The sequence below is a fragment of the Ruditapes philippinarum genome, unplaced genomic scaffold (assembly GCF_026571515.1).
Source record: "Ruditapes philippinarum isolate M1 unplaced genomic scaffold, ASM2657151v2 ctg842_1_1_1_1, whole genome shotgun sequence".
Lineage (NCBI taxonomy): Eukaryota > Metazoa > Mollusca > Bivalvia > Venerida > Veneridae > Ruditapes > Ruditapes philippinarum.
Genome location: NW_026866721.1, coordinates 523262 through 546382, shown reverse-complemented (window position 1 = coordinate 546382; position 23121 = coordinate 523262). Strand labels below are relative to the sequence as shown.

At 32.0% G+C, this 23121-nt stretch overlaps 2 protein-coding genes across 2 annotated transcripts; one reads left to right on the top strand and one right to left on the bottom strand.

The window, feature by feature from the left end:
* Positions 1-730: 730 nt before the first annotated feature.
* On the top strand, positions 731-8221 carry LOC132733483 (proprotein convertase subtilisin/kexin type 5-like). The gene is made up of 2 exons (XM_060720133.1): positions 731-2874; positions 8054-8221. The coding sequence occupies exons 1-2, from the start codon at positions 1279-1281 to the stop codon at positions 8219-8221; spliced, it is 1764 nt and encodes a 587-aa protein (XP_060576116.1). The 5' UTR covers positions 731-1278.
* A 10418-nt stretch (positions 8222-18639) lies between these two features.
* Positions 18640-20367, bottom strand: LOC132733482 (uncharacterized). The gene has a single exon (XM_060720132.1). It carries the CDS (start codon positions 20365-20367, stop codon positions 18640-18642), a length of 1728 nt encoding a protein of 575 aa, XP_060576115.1.
* Positions 20368-23121: the final 2754 nt, after the last annotated feature.

Sequence of the window (23121 nt, the reverse complement as noted above, 5' to 3'; positions counted from 1 at the left end):
AGTCTTTCGTATTAGGTAAGTCTGGAATATTATGTTTACTTTGGGAACGCATTCTATCCGCTTTAACTTCCTTTTGTAATTTAACATCAGTTGGTTCACACATTTTTGTCTAGTTTCGACGAACAAAGAAAATTTAGTTATGTTATTTGTATGTTAAAGGCAACCAACATGTATTCAGTTAAAAACAATTAAATTGTTTTCTTTAATTGCTGAAGCGTTATTGCAATTTAAGACGATCATATTACATAATTAAGCCATATAACATTGAAAAAATCGATAGTGGTTTTGTAAAAAAAAAGTATTGTCTTATTTAGAATTCAAAAGAAATGTCAATCTTTATTAACTATATCTTGTTATGCTTACGAGTTTGAAATGATTCTAATAACATACATGTTCAAATTCAATTTGAGGACAGTTAGATATAGAATAATTCAGAAAAAATGTGATATTATTTTCTGTTTTATCAATGCAAAGATTAACTTTCTAGATAAATGCCAAAATGTATCGAAACAAAATCATCAACAGTTTCATAAAATATGTCTTGACTGTGTACTTCTTTCATGTGGGATTGGTAAGCTGACATATTTTATACTTATATATTTGATTACATTGCATATGTCTTTTTGAAATTTTAATCGAATAACCTATTTTCTTTTTTATGTAAAATGTATTACATGTGTTTTTCTTATATAACTTACAGTGTTAAAGGTTTATTTCCAGGTTGATTGTCAACTTCTCTGTACATCACCCGATATTTGTCCACTGCATAAACCATACTGCACAACAAGTGGTTGTGTATTCGAATGTCCAAAATCAGCGTATATTAATGGAACGGAATGTGTTGCTGAGTGTGGAAATCATTTTGTTTTTGATAAAACATGTGTAGATCTTTGTCCTAGAAATACGATTTTAAGAGAAACACCAAAGCTTCTTGGAAGAGACATCTATATTGAAAAACTATGCGTGACCTCGTGTGATCGTCACGAATATATTTATAACGGCAAATGCGTTAAAGCATGTCCATCGACGCATAAGTACATACACGAAAATAATTGTACAACTGGTTGTCTACAAATTACGCCATTTATAAAAAATGTAACAGTAAATGGTATATCTTTCCATAAATGTGTAAAGGATTGTGAATATCTTATCGAAGGCAGCTTCTGCACCAATGTTTGTGACCGGAACAAATATATCTTTAATTCTAGGTGTATAAATCAGTGCCCAGCTTCACATTCTTTTTCATATAATCAGTATTGTTTGCAAAACTGTACTGGCATGACTGTGATATTTGGCAATAACACATGCTTGTTCAGATGTCCAATAGATTACCCTTACGTTTTCAATAACATGTGTGTCAATCGTTGTCCTAAAGAGAGCGCATATGTTGTATCAAAAGATTCAAAATATAACAGACTGCATTGTTCGGCAGAATGTCCACAAATGATGTTTAACCACAATTTGACATGTGTTGAAAAGTGTCCTTATGGAACGGTTATTGACAATAAAATGTGCAGATCACAGTGTTCAAAACATCGTCCGTACTCTTGCTTTTTCCAAAATAACAATCCATGCAGCGTAGATATTCATGAAGTTGCCCAGAAACAAACAATATGTCGTGAGCTTTGTCCTAAAAATATGTTCACGCTTGATATGACATGCGTGTCCAATTGTCCTTCTGGTTACAAGTATCTAAACGCAACCTGTGTTTATATATGTCCGAATGATTTTCCATTCGTGTATAACAATAGTGTGACGGAAGATTGTGATACAGATATTTGTGTAACGGTTACGGTAAGACTTACATGTACAAAGAGTTGTCCTGATTCCATGTATAAAATGAATCAAATGTGTTTGCCGGCTTGTCCTGATGGGCTCTTCACTGTTAGCAAAACTTGCAAGATTGTTTGCCCAAAAATGTTACACTTGAAACGTCATACTCACATTCCATATGAGAAATATGATTTAGTAAAAAGTGGGTGGAGTACTTATTGGAGAAAGCAAAATATTCAAGTAGGAATTATTGAATGTGTCACTGCATGCCGTAAAAATGAGTGGATTCTTAACTCCACATGCATGGATACTTGTCCAAATAATACTTTTTTTGTAAATAGAACATGCATCTCCGAATGCCCGCATACTTTCAATTTTATCATTCAACGGACAACAGTTATAAAATGTTCACTTTATTACATGTGTGAAAAACTATATCGTTACTGGGAGTGTCTACTTGAATGTCCACCAGGAACTTACCAATTTAACTCCACATGTGTATATGAGTGTCCACATTTTACATTCAAATTTGGCAATTCATGTGTGAATGAGTGTCCTGAAGCTCAACGATTTCTTCTACAGAGTAAAAGAACTGTAAGCCGATGGATACAAGTAGGATGGTTTCAGAAAAGATTGTCAAAAGTGAACCACACTGTGAATGCAGGGTTTATTTGTTTAAAATCGTGCCCGCCTGACAAAAAGATTTATAATTTCACATGTTATGATCAATGTCCAGCGCAGTTATTTCTTAATGGCAATAAATGTGTTAAAGAATGTCCTCCTGAAAACCCATATAAATACAAAGGAAATGTACAATGGTCTTGCATTCGTTACTGTAATGACAAAGAGTCATTTTTTCATAATGGAAGGTGTACCAAAAACTGTCCTTTACCTCTCATTGGCTACGATGGTTTATGTACTGACAAATGTCCAGACGGTTTTATTTGGTGGTATGAAGACTGCTCAAGAAACACAGTTGCTGTAATTTGGTTTGCAGTAACATTTGGAATCGACATCATCTTATTGATTTTAGGAAAGGATATTTTAAAAGAATACTTCACTGTCCTTCACATGGCATTGCGTATGAAAACCCATCAAACAGTAAGTTTGTTTATACATCTCACTTAAAAGACGATCACAACATTTACAAAGTTAAAAATGTATTGACACTTTAAACAGAAATGAATAAGAACTGTATTTTGTATATTCTTTTATTCAATTGAATATATTAGTGTTTTTTTGCACTTTTCGCAGCATGAAGAAGTCGTCAAGTATACAAAGAATACTGGTGATCTAGAAGGATATGTAAACATTGAGATGGTTCAAATCACAGATACAGACTAAAGGTTATCTGACTTTCAGCGTACACTTTTTAGGTGAACATTAAAATGGAACAAGCTGAAGACACTTATACTATACTAACTGTCTTCTAGCAATGTGATAGCTGAAAAAAGTGTGTGTAATGATAGAGTAATGGGTCAAATGGAACATATCTGTAATAGGTTAGATGGGCAGATAGCTGATGATATGCTTAAATATTACAAATACAGATACATCACGGTTATTGACTTACAGCAAACGATATATAAAAGATGTTATCTTTGCATGCACGCTAACGTTGTCGTTGATATCTTTTTGGAGCAGGTTGGGGCTTTCTCGTTTTTTTTTTCAATTTGTGATTATTTTTCTTGCTTTTTAAACACACGCATTTTCTTTTCAACCTGTGTTAAGATTTAAATGACTTGACATGCGTTCATTGAGCGCCGCTTTTCCTTGTTGATCTTGTTTATCATATTTCACATTAAAGATTAGATTTTTTCTATTATATCAAAAGTGCTTATTTCTGCAGGTGTTAAAATTTGATTGGTTTGTTGTAGTTTACGTTTCCAATGAAGTTAGTTTGTATGAACTAAATATCTCTGTATCAGGAATGTTAAAAGTAGTTTTCAGCTATTCAAAAAGTTGTTTAAAAGTGTTGAAAATAAATCTTATTTTATTGCTTTTTACACATTTCCATTTTTGGAAACAAATAAATATCCATTATTTTTATATAAAAATTTTGCCAAATCATATGTTTGATAGATTTATAGATTTTGTTGATTTTTTATTAGCTTTATTTTACTCAATGCTATAAGTAATTCTCTGAAGAAAATATTTTCGATAAATTATTTCTGTATGTCATTTATGTTTGAATTATATTTTATTAAATCGATTTCACCCAGTGTTATCTTTATTATTATTTCAACAATCCATGATTATTTTCATCAAATATTCTATTGATCCAGCTTGATTGAAATGAATTAATAACGTTGTCGTTGATTTTTTTTTTTTTTTTTTGGAGCAGGTTTGGGCTTTATCGTTTTTTTCCCAATTTGTGATAATTTTTTGAGATTTTTAAACACACACATTTTCTTTAAACCTGTGTTAAGATTTAAATGACTTTACATTAAAGACTAGATTTTTTCTGTTATATCAAAAGTGCTTATTTCTGCAGGTGTTAAAATTTGATTGGTTTGTTGTAGTTTACGTTTCCATTCTATGGGAATGGATGAAGTTAGTTTGTATGAATTAAATATCTCTGTATCAGGAATATTTAAAGTAGTTTTCAGCTATTTAAAAAATTGTTTAAAAGTGTTAAAAATAAATCTTATTTTATTGCTTTTTACACATTTCAATTTTTGGAAACAAATAAATATCCATTATTTTTATATAAGAATTTTGCCAAATCATATGTTTGGTAGATTTATAGATTTTGAATATTTTTTATAAGCTTCATTTTACTCAATGCTATAAGTAATTCTCTGAAGAAAATATTTTCGATAAATTATTTCTGAATGTCATATATTTTTGAATTATATTTTATTTAATCTATTCCACCCAGTTTTACCTTTATTATTATTTCAACAATCAATGGTTATTTTCATCAAATATTCTATTGATCCAACTTGATTGAAATGAATTAATGGAAATTGAAAAGTCAAAGCATATTATTATCTTGCACAATAATATTCCTTTTTAACCTTGTCTTTTTTCAGTTCCATATTTAAAGTTCAAAACAGTTTTGTTTAATTGCGTTTATAATTTCTTCTGATGGACTCGGGGTGGGGGGGCAGATATTAGTAAGATCATTTTAGAACTAATTGAGGACTTTAAGACGGAAATATTACCAAATGTTGTCAGATGTCTTCCTCTCAAACTTTTTATGTCTTTATATTGATGTAATTGCTTGCAATTATTAAGTCACATTTTGAATGGAATATCATGCCTAATGTTTTTACACATTAGGATGCCAAAACTTGATTTTTTTTCTACGTTAAACTAAATCATGTTCATTTCTTAGACTAAGTGAATCTTTTATGCTTGGTTTCTTAAAGCTATTTAATTTACTATTAAATTTTAAAGTTGTATATATCTGAAAACAAGCTTGTTAACTTCTACATTGAAACCCTTCAATATATACATATGTGTGTGTGTGTGTGTGTGTGTGTGTGCGTGTGTGTGTGTGTGTGTGTGTGTGTGTGTGTGTGTTGGTGCGTGCGTGCGTGCGTGCGTGCGTGCGTGCGTGTGTGTGTGTGTGCGTGACATTATTTGGTAGAATTTGCAATTTTCAAACCGGATCATGGCAGTAAGCCACATTGAATTTTCCAGAGCATAGTTCAGCCATTGCACCGTTCCTAGGCAAGCTATCAAGCAGTTTTAACAGTATTAGTTGCCTTCACTTTCGCAAGGTACAGTACAAATGGCCGTAGAAAGGATTTCATGATCAAGGACAACTTCGTTGTTTCGTTCTTTAAATGTCAATGCCAAGTGTTTTCTCCTACGTTTTATGGTTTTGGAGATGTTGTAAAAAATACACATTCAGTTTAAGTAAATCACGCGAGACGTTATTAATTGGTACCAAAATAAATCAGTTTTCTTCCTTCTCTTAACACACAAAATCAAACATGATATAAACATGTGTTCTCGTAGAAGTCCTTATAAAATCTTATTGAAAAATCTGTAGTGTAAAATGTTCTTTGCAAGATGTATACAGTAATAAGTAAATTAATTTTGTAAAACGAGCAAATTCTGGATAGTAAGTCACAGACCACAAAATTATAAGTTTCAAGCACAGTTTCTAATACTTAACATATACATTAAAAAGAAATAAAAGTGTAAATGTAATGAGAAAAACAATCTTCCAATTCATGATTAGATATTTTACTTTTGTTTTCTAAAGAAAAGGATGCTAAATCAGTTGTTTTCAAAATATATTGATTTTACGGTGCATGATTTAGGATCCCGTTGTCGCATTTTGCGATACATTCCTTAGATTAACTAACGCCACAAACACCTTATCTTAGTTTATAATATAATATAATTAAATGAAGATTATGTTGAAGTAAAAAAAATAAAACAGAAAGATGTGAAGTTAAGGAAACCAAAATATAAAGCTGCTATTATCCAAAGACAATACATTTGATTCCGCCATTTTGTTAAAATTGTTTTATGCTTCTTTATTATTTCAAAACGTTGTTTTTTTTACATTTTAAATACGTCAATATTGCAAATTAGGTAGAAATATTGTTCATATCAATACATATTCTGTAAGAAGTTAGCTAAAAACCTAATCATTTACTTGTCCGAGAGCGATAAGTGATAAGGTTGAAAAGCGAAATAACTCATCTAAACAAATACTAGTATTATTTGAATTACCTCCCTTCTATTAGAATATACATACAGTAGTCTTACAAATTCTAAATAGTTGTAAAATTCCATAAGAGTTATGTCCCTTTTCCTGTATTTCAATCAGGCATTTCATATCAATAAAAATTTGAAGTAAACAAGCCATTGACTGGCGTTTGTTAGTGTGCTTACAATATTTGCAGTATTTCCAGATCGCCCATTTTGAATCAAATTTGATTCCATGATAACTCAATTCAATTACTCCCATTTTCTCTCAACTTTAAGTTTGCCGGGAAATGTTTTAAAGTTTAATATTTTGTATGTGTCATTTTATTATCTTTGCATTTTGACAAATGCGTTATAAAGACAAAAAAGAATATTTGCATTTAACATAACAATTAATTCACTATAATATTAATATGTTCACTATATAATGTTACAATGGATTAATGTGAATAATTTGTGAAATATTGTACCTAAAAATCAAATAGGGAGAATTGGGAAATATTTGAACCAATCTCCGTACAAGAGCCACTTATATGCTTGATTAGTACAGTACATGTATAGAATGATTTGTGCAATTTCAACATTTTATGTCAATCTGTTGTATCGAAATATGTCTTCTTTCTGTTTCGTCTCGAAAAAAGTGCAGACATCTAGTTAGCGACCGTTAAAAGTAAACAGTGCTACCACAAATTAGGCAAAGATGCATACATCTGTAAATAGTATACCGTTAAGACACAAAATTGTTCTTATAGTTATAACATCATGTTTTCAAAAATAATACAAAATACCACAATAACATTTTTCTACCTATAAAACACATTTGTCTAAATACTCAGATGATAAAATGGCACGTACCTCCTAGCTGTTTATCGTTCCTACATCTTGGAACACTGAAAATCCGCATCGTTTCAGTCCAAGCTACAGTAACATTTTCGTAATGCCTCAGACAACGACAACAACCCTCCAGTATGATCAGAAAATAACAACGCCATAGGTGCTACCGAGGTCTGCAAATGATGATCATCAATTATGATGTTTCAATGTTTCAAGCGCGAAATTAAACAACAACAACAAGCTTCGATGTGGTTCAGAGGACAAGATCGACAATGCAGGTGCAATTAAGAAACGCAGAACAACGCTTCGTGCGAAACAGAGAAGAACGATATATTTAAATGTCTTGGCCTTGAAGTCAAATTTTTCGTTTTTTGTTGTTGTTCGTTGTTGTTGTTGTTCTTGTTGTTGTTGTTTTTAATTAATTTATTTTTATTTCCTTTTTCTTAAATATAAGCGACCTAGTGGAGAGAACCTTTTTTTTATAATGATTACGGAACTTTCTATCTTCCTTTATGAATAAAAATGTTTGTTACTACTCGTTTTAATAGAATGCATATTTGGTTTATAAATTTATTTTAGTTCGATTGTGTAAGAAGCTATAAGCTTATAGACACACTTCCGAATCCGTTCCTGGAACCAACCAGTAATGAACAATGAATGTAAAGATTCTTACTTAAAGAAACAACGACTTTGAATATTTTGTATAATTATGATACTGAACATAATTTACACTACGTTCACTATTGACATGTTAACAATGTCACATATATTTCAGGAAATGACGAAAGGGCGAATTGAAGAGAACATTACAAAGAAACTCAGTAACAACACTGGTCAGTTCAGATTTGGAAAGAAAACTCTGGTACTTGCTGTGTCCGGAATCTCTTTGACCTTTGCCTTAGGATATTTTGCTTTCTTCAAATTAAAGATAAAAAAGAATTAGCTTAGATACATGAAAGTTACTTGCAATCGTTAAATAGATTTTATAAAATCTAAGATTATATGTTGGTTTAATTGTTAATAATCACACTCACAAAACTGCCTTTGACCTTTTCTAGAGACCATTAACTCTTTCCGCGCTAAATTTCTTTATTGGACTTGTCCATCTAACTATTCATCAATTTTTCTAATCCTTTATTAAAATTAAATAGAAACTATACTGTACCCTCTCTAAATACCATTTACTCTTTCCGCGCTAAATTGTCTTCCCTGGTCGCCGATTTGTTTTATATTGCTATGAAAGAGACTTTGCGTTGATTCTCTACGATGATACACAACAAGATTGTAGCATTTAAAAACACTTCCCGGTGCCTTGATGATAGTTTTGATTTAAATAGTTCTTATTTAATCAAATGGTGTCTATCTCAGTGAACTTCAACTAGCGGAATATTTTCATTACATGCAAGCTTCTCAAACAGGGCTATTAGAAATTACAGAAATATTTTACAAAATTTTATTATCGTAATTTCGATTAAATTTAAAATTTCAATATTGATTCAAACGCACTTCTGCGACTAGGGATTAACAAGCCTGATTTTTATGGGGATGTCATTTACAAACTTTGTAAGATCTTGGGTCGTGTTTATTTTTTGTGTGTCTTTATTCACATTTTTAAAACTGTTTTTAAAGAGATTATGACCCTTCTGTTTTAAGATATACCGCATGCTTAGTGTTAACATCTGACGAGCCAAGTGAGATACTCTATGATGGATAGTTCTTCAAGCCCTTTTGGACTAAGTTGCCTTAATATTAGTCCTTTGCCTTGCTTCGTCTGGCCCTTCTAGGTGATTTTCTTGTACCTCCGTCTTCCTTTAAGGCATTAAGTACTTTTGTTATGGCCATTGGGTTTTATATATATCTACATGATAATTTCTTAGTTTTATTATTTCACCTTAACAACTGTTAGAATTTCACTTGACACGGATTCATTTTATTTACATTTTCTCGTTTAAAACGAACATAGTGGGCTAAGAGTGAGGTTTGTGCACCAATAACCGGTTTAAACTTCCCAGCAATACTTATGCTGCTGACCAATCCAAGGCGGCGGCGCCCCTCTGTGTTCCTCAGATGTATGTCTTGTTTGTTGTTTCATAATACATGCATTATGTTGACACTTTGTGTCCCTTCTTGTTGTATTCTCGTCTACGGTAAGTATCTTCCCTTCGTCCAAAAGTTTAGTTTAATTACTTTAATTTTGCCCGCACGACTCTCCCGACCCTCAAGTGCTCGTCCCCTACACCCCTTTACTTTTGTGAGCTTATTAATTAATCGTCTTGTTTAATGTCCTTGTCGGTTTCTGTTATTTAGTATAATGTATAATTAAATCAATCAACCTGTCCGTGCCCTGTCATGCTCTTGTTTCGTTTCCTGCTGGGTTCCTTGCCGGTGGTCCTTTGTTGTTGGATCGTGTGGGGATTGCGTTAATTGAACGTTTCCCTTCCTTTTCATATTATATATAATATGCAATACAATATGAATATTATACATCAATGGTGCACTGTAAACAACATGTTCATTCATTAAAATAAAACTAAATGCACGAGTGTTATAAACGAATCAAAAAAGTATTTTTATAAAGAATACCTGTTTGATGAGCAAGAAAAGAATGTGAAGATGCACGACAAAAGGCGTTTATATAGATATTACATTATCCTGATATTTCCAAAATAAAGCCATTTCCTGTAAACCTAACTCAAAGACGAATAATTATAGATGAAATAAAACATTTATTTACAAAGCACAATTTATAATCTTTTCGGCGATATAAGCACGTGTACAAAAGTTGAGATGTTCCAATGAACTGTCAAATGGAAACATACATCCTTTTGAATCATCGCAACTTCTCGACCCTTTCCGTAAAACGTCGGATACGGTACCGTCGTCAAACCAATCCTTAGTTCTGGCTTCCATAACATTATATGTCGCTTTTATTTTGATGTTGTGCGACAGTAAAGTTATGGGTCAACCCTATTTGCAAAGGCCACCAGAATTTTGGCAGTTTGTGTGCAGTACATAAAAACCTATTAAAATAACCCTGACTTATTAAACAAATTTGGGTCAAATAAAAGATATCATTTGGTAAACAAATCAAATTTGAATCAATACATATTTTTGGGGGGTTTTAAAATAAAACTTCAATGAAATCGTGTACCCAACTGTTTGTCAGGGAATTATGTAGAGATTGTTTACCAATATGGGGTCACAATATGTCACAGTTCTGGTTGACTTTCGATGCGGATTGGTTCTATAACCTGTTCGCTGAAGTCTCCGTAAGAATCTAAACATGTAAACAAAATGGTAATTTAATGCTCATGATGATGGGGTCGTTGACAAAGTTTATTCGAATATGTCGAATTAAAGTCCGCCTGAATTAAGAAAATTTATTTAACAGTTGATCCATCATTGATCTTGATCCTTAAACTGATCATAATTTTGATCTGATTATTTCTAATTCTTTTTTGTTATTCGTCGATTTTATCCCAAAGTAGGTTTGTTTCTTTGCAAATCAGCAATATTTTACATTTTGAATAAGAAGCATTTAATTCTAGCAAAATACGATCAATTTAAGTTTTCTAAAATAATGAAAATAAAATCGGGATCGTTTGATCCTGATCCTTGTCTTTTCTTAGTGAACACGGGGCCTGGCGTTGAATATTTAATTATTTATTTTTATATTTTTAATAAATGTCATACTAGATTAAATGGTTAATCAAATATTCTTACAGCATTATTTAAATAAACCAGGGTAAAAATAAGACATTTCTAGCACAATACGACACTATTTATTATAAGTTATTGAAGTAACACAGAAAATTGCGAGAGGATTGCATGGTACACTACTATATTGAACAGTCCTATTGATTAAAGCTCAAAACAGTTCTTGTTTTGCTCTTATAGCATCAATAATTACTAAAAAAAAACCGTTGTACTACTGTGGCAATGAATCGTGATTTGTTTTGAATGCTATTTCTTGCTGAAAAAGAGTATTATAAATTTACACCAATTTTTATATTTACACTGATATATTCAAAATATCTGAATGATCTCAACATTATCTTAGTGAAACATTAAAGTAGACTATTCCCACTGTCTTGTTTACAGAAATAATTAAATCATAGTACATAAAATGTTACTTTGCAAACAACCTTGTACAAAAGTCACAATGGAAGCATTTCTTTTACACGGAAGTACATTCTACACCACTTTCTATAACCGGTCATATTTGAACAACGCTTCTGTTGCTGCCTATTAAACCGACCATACCTAAATGTCTTATAAAACTTTATGTTCTAGTAAAGCAAACACGTCAATATAAATGATGTGTTCTCCACAAGACGGTTACATATTGACCTAGTAGTGATTGATTACTAAAATGCGCTTTTAATGTACTTTAAAAAAGATAGTTGTTATCAATAATTATCTAATTCTTATGTGGATATTACAAACGACGGATTTTCCTTTTGCGGAATGATTTAGAATGATAAATACATTCATGTAAAGGTTTGGAATTTTATTATTGCATAGCTGTATCAATTTAAAAAGCTTCTCTACTTATGTTTACTTATGTGTACTTATCACGTATTAATGTACTTAATAGAAATATAATTACTTAGTTAGTTTCTAGTTGTTTCTAAACATGTAATGCCTATATTTGTTATCAAAAAAAATAATCTGATAAAAAATATTAGCGTTACCATTTTTGTTGTTTGTTTGTTTTGTTTTTGAGGGGTGGAGGCAGGGGGTGTCGGTTTGGTATTAAGTTATATTGACATTTTAAGTTGAATTACGTTTTTATAACTTAATTAATGGAGAACAAATTAAGGTGTCCCAGTCAGAGTTTATCAATTCAAGCACGAACGAGCACATGAGTTGAGCCTATAGTTATCCCCAGGCTAGATGAATAGGTTCCTAACTTAAAGTTATGAATTAAAAAATTGTTGCTATGGAAAAAAAATTGGTTGTTGGTTAGAGATGGTGCTCTAATCTATTGTGATGTCTCACTTAGGCTAGAATTGTTATTGTTGTTGTAAATAGGTGTGTGTTATATAGCGGGTCGCTATGCAAAGGTTACACTATCATCATAATACTATATAACATAGGCATCAAATAAGGTTTACAAGGATTTGAGATGAAAAAAATAAATATAATTGATACTATATGTTGAGATACGCGGTGCAATTATGAATGTTCATAAACACTCTCGCACTAATTACTATAGGTTGATGCACAAACAAAATCACGTGACCATTTGTACCAAACAGCATGATATCATCTGTCATTTATTCACGTAATTATTTGCTTCTGATTTCATTTCCTCATTTAACAATTTTGACATTTTGTCATCATCTAGAGTCAAAGCAGTACGTTATGATACTTTGAAAATAGTTTCATAATAATCATATAAAGTCCTTATTGATCTTAAATAATACTTTGAAGACAAAAACGAAAACACAGAAAAATGAATAACACTCATCTCAATTCTTTTTTTTATTGAGGAACTGTAAATGCATGCCTCCTTAATTATTCAAAGTTAATCAGTATTTGAGTTTACGTGTGTTTGTGTGTTTGTGTGGTCTGCTTAAAACGAGGGCAAAGAAATCATCATGGAGTTTTTCTGTTTGTTTAAATCTCTGTACAACTATAATCTCAAATTAATTGTGTTTCTTTTTTAAGAAAGTTGATTTCTTATTCCATTGATTTTAGGGATTAAGAAAAATAATCAAACGTCTCTAGATGGCATATAGAATTTCTAAAGCAATGACCTAATTACGACACAAATGCGCTGTGCTAGAAATATACAATATTATGATTTCATTGCATAGAATGAACATTTAATGGTTTTGATCAAGTGGAATATCGTGTATATATCGGTGAGAGAAACAAGGTGAGCATCCTGACTGAAAATAAATCAAGTGCAGCCTACATCACAGAACGCAATAATATGGATGAGTTCTTAATTGATTTTGCGCGGGAAAAGATATGAATTGTGACGTACCGGAAGTGAGCTTAATAATGGTATGTTTGATTGACTTAATGACTGAAGGAATAACTTCAGTAAATGTTAGCCAATATTGATTGAAATGTTATAATACTACAATAAAACTAAGCTTTAAAGAAGTAGAAATAAAATCTTAATAATGCAAATACTAGTATATCGATGTATAATAGAAAGTGTCAACTCATTTCCCAGTCAGAATGCCGACGTTTTTTGTATGTTTGTTTTTTTGTTTTTTGGTGTTTTTTTTTTGTTGTGGTTGTTGTTGTTTTGTTGTTGTTTTTGTTTGTATTTGTTTTTTTGTATTTTGTTTTTTGTTCTGATTCCAATCCTTTTTGACAGATGCAGAAATTTGCGTTTAGGGTCGAACATATACATTGCTTTAAACAATCTCGTTCGCGGTTTTTTTCTTAAGTTCTTAATCTTAAAAATAGCAAAAATCGTTTTCATTTATTTATTACTATTATTATCTTTGATCATTGTGTATAATTGTTCTTTTATCAAGACTCCAGAGCTATCCATATTGAAAATAACCATTCATTTAAAAGTCGAACAGAAAAAAAACGTGCAAATTACAATAGCGCACAGTATACATATAATTATTCTATATAAGTGGGCAATGTTCGCTTTTAGTTGTTTTACATATTAACTATTATGTATATACTTGTGCTATAAAGAAGAATGGAAAACAATTTAAACCAGCGAACGATATCTGTAAATTTGAGAAGTAAACTCTATATGAATAATCAATTTTACAAATTTAAACACTTACATTGGATATACTATTACTTGAAATGTTATAAACAAAAGATAGACTGAATAAAATAATAACGCGGTAATAGGACGTCTGCTTAAAAGGTTTGTAGGAAGTTTTCCCTTTAAATTCATTCGGGTATTCATTTTTTTGTATCACGTTGGTTATTTTGAACGTGTAACTTTTCAGTAATTTTGGATTATAATTTGTACAGTTTTATGGATTAAATTACCGGATACATAATTAAGGTAAAATTCTTTCAAGGTTTTTTTTTCTAATATGTAATTCGTTTTATAAATGGGCAAAGTGATCCGAAGGACGGTTTTATAGTTCAAGTAGGTACAAAATTTGGTTAATTTCTTTAAATATTGAAACTAAATTGACATTTTGTATTATTTTTTTCATTTCTGTTACATTAAAATTGTGTGAAAAATGCACCTGCTGAACGCCCTCAATATAACACGAGTATTATCATTTTCATAAAATTTCAACCTTATCCATAAAATAATATTTTAAGTTTGCTTTATACATCTTAAGGAGAGTATAAGAGCTTTGTTTTAATATAGTGTCATGAAAATGCTGTTTTTTGTTCTATAAAGGCTACACACAGTTTGTTCAGCACTTACTTATAAACACTTGAGTCACTTTACAGGAGGTTTATTGTTATATAGACCTAGCAAGTTGACCCGTTCCAACTTTAAATTATTCCCTAAGTGGAATATATTAAGGGTTACGGGGAATGTTATGATGGTATAAGGATGGGAGAGCTTATAAGGACATTTTTTCTCAGCGTATTAATTACTATTATTACTCAGAGGAGGTCTTTTTATTATTATTTCAAATCTGAAATAATGACTTTTCCTTACATTTTTTGCACCAAAACAAATATAAAAATTAAGGAAATATTAAATTGATGACGTAATCAGAAACTGATCAGATAGCATAGAATTTAAATATTCTGTTTATGATATATTTGTACAAAATGTAAGTAAGCATATAATACGCTAAGTGCCGTGGAAGGAATGTCCCTTAGGCATTTAAGTTACAATCTGTTGGGAAATGTCCCTTATAATAAACTACCCATGGGGGTAGTGTCCCTTATAAACGAGATCCAATGGAAAATGATCCTTTGTTGTTACGGTCTATGGGAAAAAATGACCCTTTTATCTTTAAGCCAACGAAGGAATGTCCCTTAAATGAATTGCTGACTGGAGTAATACCCCTTGCAATTGAGATCCCATATGAGAAATGCGCCAAGGATGTTGCTTGTTGTTGTTTCGCCTTAAAATAGTAGATTTAACCCCATTTAGGAAGACTGACCCTTTGTTTAACAAGACAACGAGGAAGAGGTTTTTATACTTAGTGTTGAAGACTTTTGAAGTATGGGGCTATGTGATGTTGCAAATTCTATCGTCTCTCATTAACAGACTCAAAACAGCTGAGTCCGTAATTTTCACATTTTTAAATTGTGTCATCCTCACTCTCGAGTGATGTCAAGTGAGATACAGTAACAGGGCATAGCAAATAATGATTTAGGTCCACAAAATATCTCTATTTAACTCCCCCGATGTTCTTTCCACATTATGTGATAAATCTATAACATAATTACGCATTCTTTACCATTAGTCTTTACCAATAGTCCAATATATATTTATTTTAAAAAGCTACAGAGAATATTATTGCTAAGCAATTAAATGTTCTAATCAATTAGATCTAATGCTAGAATGACTGCATCCAGACAAATCCTACTTTATTTGATTGTCATGTTGGACATCTTGACATAGTGAATAATCGAACGTACGGAAGCTGATATGGGACATCCTGGTGATGTGATAATGTCATCACTGTCCAAAGATAGCTAGCAATGACGTCACGTGGTATAGGAAACAAAACATTGTGAAAAAAGATCAGAAATTCATATGAAAATGTTGTATCATGACATTGTCATTGTCTTTAACGCAATGTTTACCAATGATATGACGTGATGACAATTTATTTTATTCCAATAGGCTTTATTCCACGAGGACACAAAACATGCAAAATAACGAACATTGTATGACATCATCATAACAACACTGTGAAAGAAACAATGAAAATAATCAAAATACTACCTCTAGACCGAACCCCTTTCTGAATGGAATGGTGAATTTTGAGTTTTGTTGATCTCTCCATTAAAATTTCTCAATTCAACAAACCAAATGGTTATAAAACAGTTACGTATGGTGAAGATTTGCAATAGTTCGGCTTTGTGAAAGGATGACTAAGTTCGGCTTTGTGAAAGGATGATCTGCTATAAGTTCAAATTATGCAATAAGTATACACTGTATGTTAGAGTTCATCCGTGCTGTTCTACAGAAATTAGAAACTTCGACGGGAGCGACAGGAAAATATTTCTAATTTCTTTAGAACAGCTACGGATGAATACTAACATACTTAGTGTCAAGCCTTATTTGGCCTCATTATTATTTACTTTTTTACATCACTATGTAGTTCTATGATGTACAATGAAAAACAGGAGTCGACTATGAACGGAATTCGATATAGTATCGACTTTTGTTCTTCTATGAAAATTAACGCACGGAATTATTAAGAAATACAGCGTTTTCATTGGCTGACAAATAAAGTTGGACACTAAAAACGGAATTCGACATAGTATCGACTTTGTTCTTTCCATGAAATTTAACACACATATTTTTTTAGAAATACAGCGTTTTCATCAAATACATGTATAGTCCTCTTTTATCTTTGATAGTTGTAGAGCACTGAGTAAATTGCATTTATAGGAAAGTAACTTTTAAGTCCGTAATGATTTTAGAGGTAAATACTTGGTTGCTGCTCCCCATTGTGCGACAATGGCCCGAAGATGTGCATAATGGCCTGAGGGCTGTAGGCTAAATGTTAGCGTTACATTATAATTATATTGTTTCTTTTTCACTTTAAACACTGCTCATTTTGGATATGTGATAAATAGAATATTTTATTGGTCTAAGTTCAATACTGAATGTATTGAACTCGTTGAATATTATGGTCGCCAGAGGCTCGCAAAATATAACTTTTTTCAACTCGTTCAAGAAATTCGGTATTAAACTTACACTCATTCAATATCCTGTATTTATTCCATTTAGTCACGATATCATTTTCATCCGCATTCCGATATACTCGTAGTCCAGCTACAGTGAAAATTTTATTTAATAAATTTCACTAGTAGTGGTTTATCAGAATATAATCATCTGATATATAACAGAGTATGAAATAAGACGTTTATACTGTGAGTGGGAGACGTTAAATCTAACGGGGGCGGTGTTCTCGTAGTGGTGTCTTATTTAAGTTTATTTGAAAATTACAAATGCAGTCTGGTCAGGATCAATGAGTTCATTTACAAACCCTACTACAAGTAGAGAAACTGATAGCGAACAGCATTGATCCTGATCAGACTGCGCGGATCTGGATCCATGCTGGTCGCAAACCCATTATGTTGGTTTTGTCGTGACGCAGCTCAAATTACTTTTGGTCATCGTTTTGCTTTAGAACCCAATTACATAAAATGTTAAGTCCTATTCGAAAATTACTTTTAGTAGTCAAAAATCAAACAAGTTGTAATAGCAAATGTTGGTTGATATTCAGGTAGAGATCGAATCTCTGCATGATCGTGATTTAAAAATATATTCATCTTGCACGAGTTTTACGTGATTACAAATGGCTTATGTTGCTTTTCGTGCCTCTGGATGTGTTGACCCGTGCATGCGTGCGTGCAGTTCGTTATGAAAGTTTAACTAATAAATAAATCTGTACTTTGTGAGACATTCGGCCTTCGAGCTGTGGTAACATCTTTAAGGAAAGGCAATTACATGTCATAACGTACATTAGATTCAGCGGTAATATTTAAAAAATATATACATGTATCTTATGGTATTGATGTCAAATGTATGGTTCAATTAAGGTTATCTTCCCCCAACGAAACACAATCAGTTATCGAATGATAAACAAGAAAATAAACATGATAGTAGTTTTATTTTGACTTGTAAATATAAATATATAAAGATACATAAATTTACATGTGTTATACAAAGTTTGTCATTTATAATACACTATACACTTAATATTGATTTTAAAACAAAATGCTATGTTATACAAAATATTCAATTAACATACAATTATACATTACATTATGCCAACTTCAGGTACGTTGTAGTACCGATACTGCTGAAATATGGTCATTTTGAAAACATTGATGTATGTAATAGAAGCTGACAGATTGAAATACATGTAATCTTTGTCCATTTAATTATAATATGTAAATGTATACTATTAATTAAATAATGGGTGCTGTTAATGCGAAAGAAAATTTCAAAATGTCATATGTCATAAATGATTATAAGACTTATACACATTAATGAATTTATATGCAATGTTGATAATGATTTATGACGTATATATTTCAGAAATAAACAACATGCTGAATTTATTATTACAAAGACAGAACTTTTAATTTTCTAGTAAAAAGATGGATAAATTTTAAAAAAATCTCAACTTTTGATATTTATATTTACACTGATGACTTATCATGATTCGTTAATTGTTAAACATAATCAATTTGTCAAAATCCATGTCTTCAATATGATATCTTAAACTTTTGTAGTTTTATGTTACCTTCACATAAGTTTGTTATTGCAAGAAAGGATTTATCACGAGAGACACAAATTGCTCTTGGATATTTCATATCTAGCTTGTGTGATGACAAGATCTGACCAGTTTGTGATATCTGTACAATGGAGTTTGTTTCTTCACTACAAACCAGGATAGAGCCAGATTGACCGATCGCTACACCACATGGTTCCTTTATCTGATCATCCTTCACTACGATTCTCGTGTTTGTCTTGACGTCATATATGAAGACAGTGTGCTCGTATCTGTCTGTAAGCACCACTTTGTCACTATTCCTTATGTAAGTACAAGCGCTTGTTTCTATAGGATATGACTTATTTGGAAAGTTAATATTGAAATCTTTCTCTTCTCCTGTAGATGATATCATACGAACAGGTGGTGAATGATCAATTGTCCCGCCGACGAAATATTTATCATCTTTTTGACATATTGAGTAATAATTTGTTGTCACTTTGATTCTTCTATCTAAAGTTATGTCATTAGATTTGGTTACATGTAGAATGTCTAACAACTTTCCACCACTTGTTATCGCTACTTTATCCTCAGAAACAGCAACAACAGATAGTGGCCGGTAAGATAACTGATATGATCCCACTTTCTCAAGCTTCTCATTGTAAACTAAACATTTCTTATTTTCATTATCAACGGCAACAAGTCTACCATCAGGTAAAAAATCAATCCCTGTATACAATGGCTCGTCTTTATCACCCTTTCCCTGCTTTAAATCAATGGACTTTACTGGTGTTAGTATCACTTCTGTGTTTACAGGAACTTTAGTATTGGCTACCTCTGATAGACAGAATAACAGAGTCAGTTGTCCTGGAACATAATCAGTGACTGGCAGAGGAGGAAGTTTTAATGTTTCATCAAAATCAAAGGTAGCAGTCACGGTCTCTAAATCATGACATTCTGCATTGACATTTTTGTGAAGAATATTGACGTCATTCTTCATCTTCTGCTCTGCTATGAATCGTTGTACCACAGTTCCATTTTGATACACCTTGTCAATCGTCTCCAGACACGTTGTTATATCAGCTAGATATTTCTCGTTCTGTGACTGCTTTATTGCCAGTTTTTCTAATGTCTCTTTCTTAAACGATTCAACGTCTTTAACAACGGAAATTTCCAACTCGTCAAACATTTTCATTACTTCATCCCGCATTCGTCTGATTTTAATTGGTATTTCTTTAGCATCTTCATATAGTTTCTCTTTTGATGAGACAATGCTGTCTATGATAATGTTAGCCTTCTCTCTCACTTCCTCCAATTTAACTTTTAAAGTGGAACTTCTATAGGCTGACCTTCCAGCGACCTTCTGAATTTCCACAACGCTGTGACATTTACGATGGTCAACAATAGCACAGGTACTGCAGCAGAGCTGATTTTCATCTTCGCAGAAGAATTTTAGAACTTCCTGATGTTGATCACATTGGTCTAATCCTTTCATATCAAACGAGCCTTGTTTCGTTTTCGCCTCATTCGCGTTCACTAACTTGTGATTTCTTAAGAAGGCGTGTGTGTAATGAACGTTAGAACAATCCAAACACTGAAATTCATCACAAGCTGAACAAAACTTTTCCGCTGCTGTTCGTTTATTTTTTTTCAAACATGGTTGACACAGAATTTCCTGAAATCGCCCGGACACTTCACCATTTCCGGCATTGTTTGCAGCCATTTTGCACTGAAATGTAATGTGTAGTTTACTATCGCTAGTCGGAATGCGGAAGTAAAAAAAACTTTTATTCACTCGGATTACCTTAGCATTTATGCTTCTCAATCAGTGGTGGAGCTAGTGGTAAAAGTTTGCTTCTTAAAGGGGTCTTTTTGCAGCTGTGGAAGATTAGTTTACTACGAAAATATTTGGAAATATTTTTGTATCAAAAGCACAAATGAATGTTTATAAATTACAATTATTTAACAAAATATCATTTATTATATATAATGAATATTGTATCATAATCGATTTGTTTCATACATTTTTTTGAATGTTTTGAAAAATTATATACCGGATAAATGGACATCAGGGTACAAAGGGAACAATTTGTGTTATGTGATCAAACAAAATTTTTAATAAGCGATATATATTAAAAGTAGTATCAAAATAAAAGTTTATTGTAAAATTCAATAATCAAATTTTCCCGTATATAGAGACATCTCCTTTGCAACAGAGATTTTCCAAACCAGGCATTAAGTATGTTAATCAAACAATTTTAAGTCCCAGATTTACATAAAATAATAATTATATCATTTGATTGGAATAAACAGTATATAAAGCTGCATGCATCCATCAAAAATCAAACTTAAGAAAAATGTGTGCCATTTGCGCCAAAAAATCCCCGTTGCGTAATTTAGTCATACCGGTTGAAAAGTTAAAGGAGCACACGGTTCACTTAGTGATATAATAGTGCATGGTGATATTATTAGTTATAAATATTTTTGATAGGTTATATGGCCCTATATAAACGGTTAAATGGCAAACAACCATTGATATACGGCCGTATAACCTGTCATAATTAAAATATTTATAACGAATTTATAATTATATAGCAAGCAATATTTTCAGTGAGAAAAGTGAGATTTCTTCATAAATCGACAGCAGCACGATTATCCAATGAAAAGCGACGTTACAAACGTGCAGTATTATAAAGCTTATAGTTAAGGTCTTCGGAAATTATATAAATGGACTTTTAAAATGGACTCTATTTGTTTGTTTTTTTACATATCATGACTGAATTTTTTTCTAAAGATTTATGTACAATTTGATGTAGGTCTAAAATTGCAAATTTTCAGATCATTCTCTCATTTCAATTTCCCCGAATAATCATTTAATTGTGAAAAGGACACAAAACTGAAAAGTGTTGCAACGCTTTTCACTCAAATCGGACTGAGAATTTCCCTAAATGTTGATTGTCAATGTAATTCTGAGTTTATTTATATATCATTCTTTGCAGAATTGTCCATTTTAAGTACTTTACTTGATCTGTGTAAAACTTTTCAAATTTTATGTTTCTAGGTTTTTTGACCTCAGTGGAACTTCTTTTAGTGAAAAATGTGTGCAATGAGGAGGAGCTATGTTGATACATTTCGGGACAGGAAGCGTAACGAGGAGGAAGAAGAGTTTAGAAAAAAGATGAAAAATAGAGAAACAATCTCAGCAATGTAAGTTCTCTTTCTTTATTTTCGGTCCTTGTGCTGACTGATTAGAGTAGTTTAATTTGTGCCGCGTCACGACAAAACCAACGTAATGCATTTGCGACCAGCATCGATCCAGACCAGCCTGCGCATCCGCGCAGTCTGATCAGGGTCCATGCTGTTCGCTATCAGTTGCTCCACTTGTAATAGGGTTTGTAAGCGAACAGCATGGATCCTGATCAGACTGCGCGGACGCGCAGGCTGGTCTGGGTCCATGCTGGTCGCAAACGCATTACGTTGGTTTTGTCATGACGCGGCTCATTTATCTTAAACACGGTAAGAAGGTGACTTTTTTTGTGCAAGCCACCATTCGTACTGTAAGGCGTCAAATTGTCCATGGAGGCTAGAACTGGATCCTTAGTTGTACAATGTATCTTTACTGTGTTGAAGAAAAAGTGTCGGCTTTTATCCATTTACTAGTATAGATATTTTTTCATTGTAGTGAAGGGTCGAAGGCTTTTATCCATTTACTAGTACTTAGAAGCCGAACTTTCAATAATCTCTCTTAGCTTTCGTTCTTTATTTTTCAAGGATCTACCTATGAATGAAATGAACTAAAATAAAATATTGCCTAAATCTTATAGAAGATCTTACATATCGATATGCGCGGCTGATGCCCAATCGGAGTATCTCGCATATATACCAATACTTTTCTTAAAAAAAATTACGAGACAGGCCAACACTTGCGTTTGTGGATGTGTCTTCGATGTTTCGTCAGTTCTATAACTTGTTATATAAATATCATACAGTAGTTGAATTAGTGACACAAATCATTGGGAACCCGGAATATGTCAATTTTGAATATACATTGATAGAAAGGGTGTTTTTTTATATCATCATCATCATGGTTATTGATGTTGTTTGTTGTTGTTGTTGTTGTTGTAATTGTTTGTCTAGGGAGAGGATTATATAATTTCATTTTACGCAGATGCTTAAAAACTGCTTCTAGCCAGACATAACAACATGTATCACATCAACTAATTGCAAGACCAGACATATAATGGCATATAATGGCAAAATTCAATCGCAGAACATGTTATCGTCTACTATAACCCACTCTCCGTCCCATCTCCCTCCCTTTTTCTTCAAATTGATATATTCCCAGTGTTGGTTTTGTACAGTGCTTCAATGACCTATAGATTGAAGAAAATGGTATTCGGCATTTATTCAAATTTCGTAAATAAATACATGCTCATGAAGTTGTTTGCCAGGCAAAACTATATTTGCAGAAGTATAC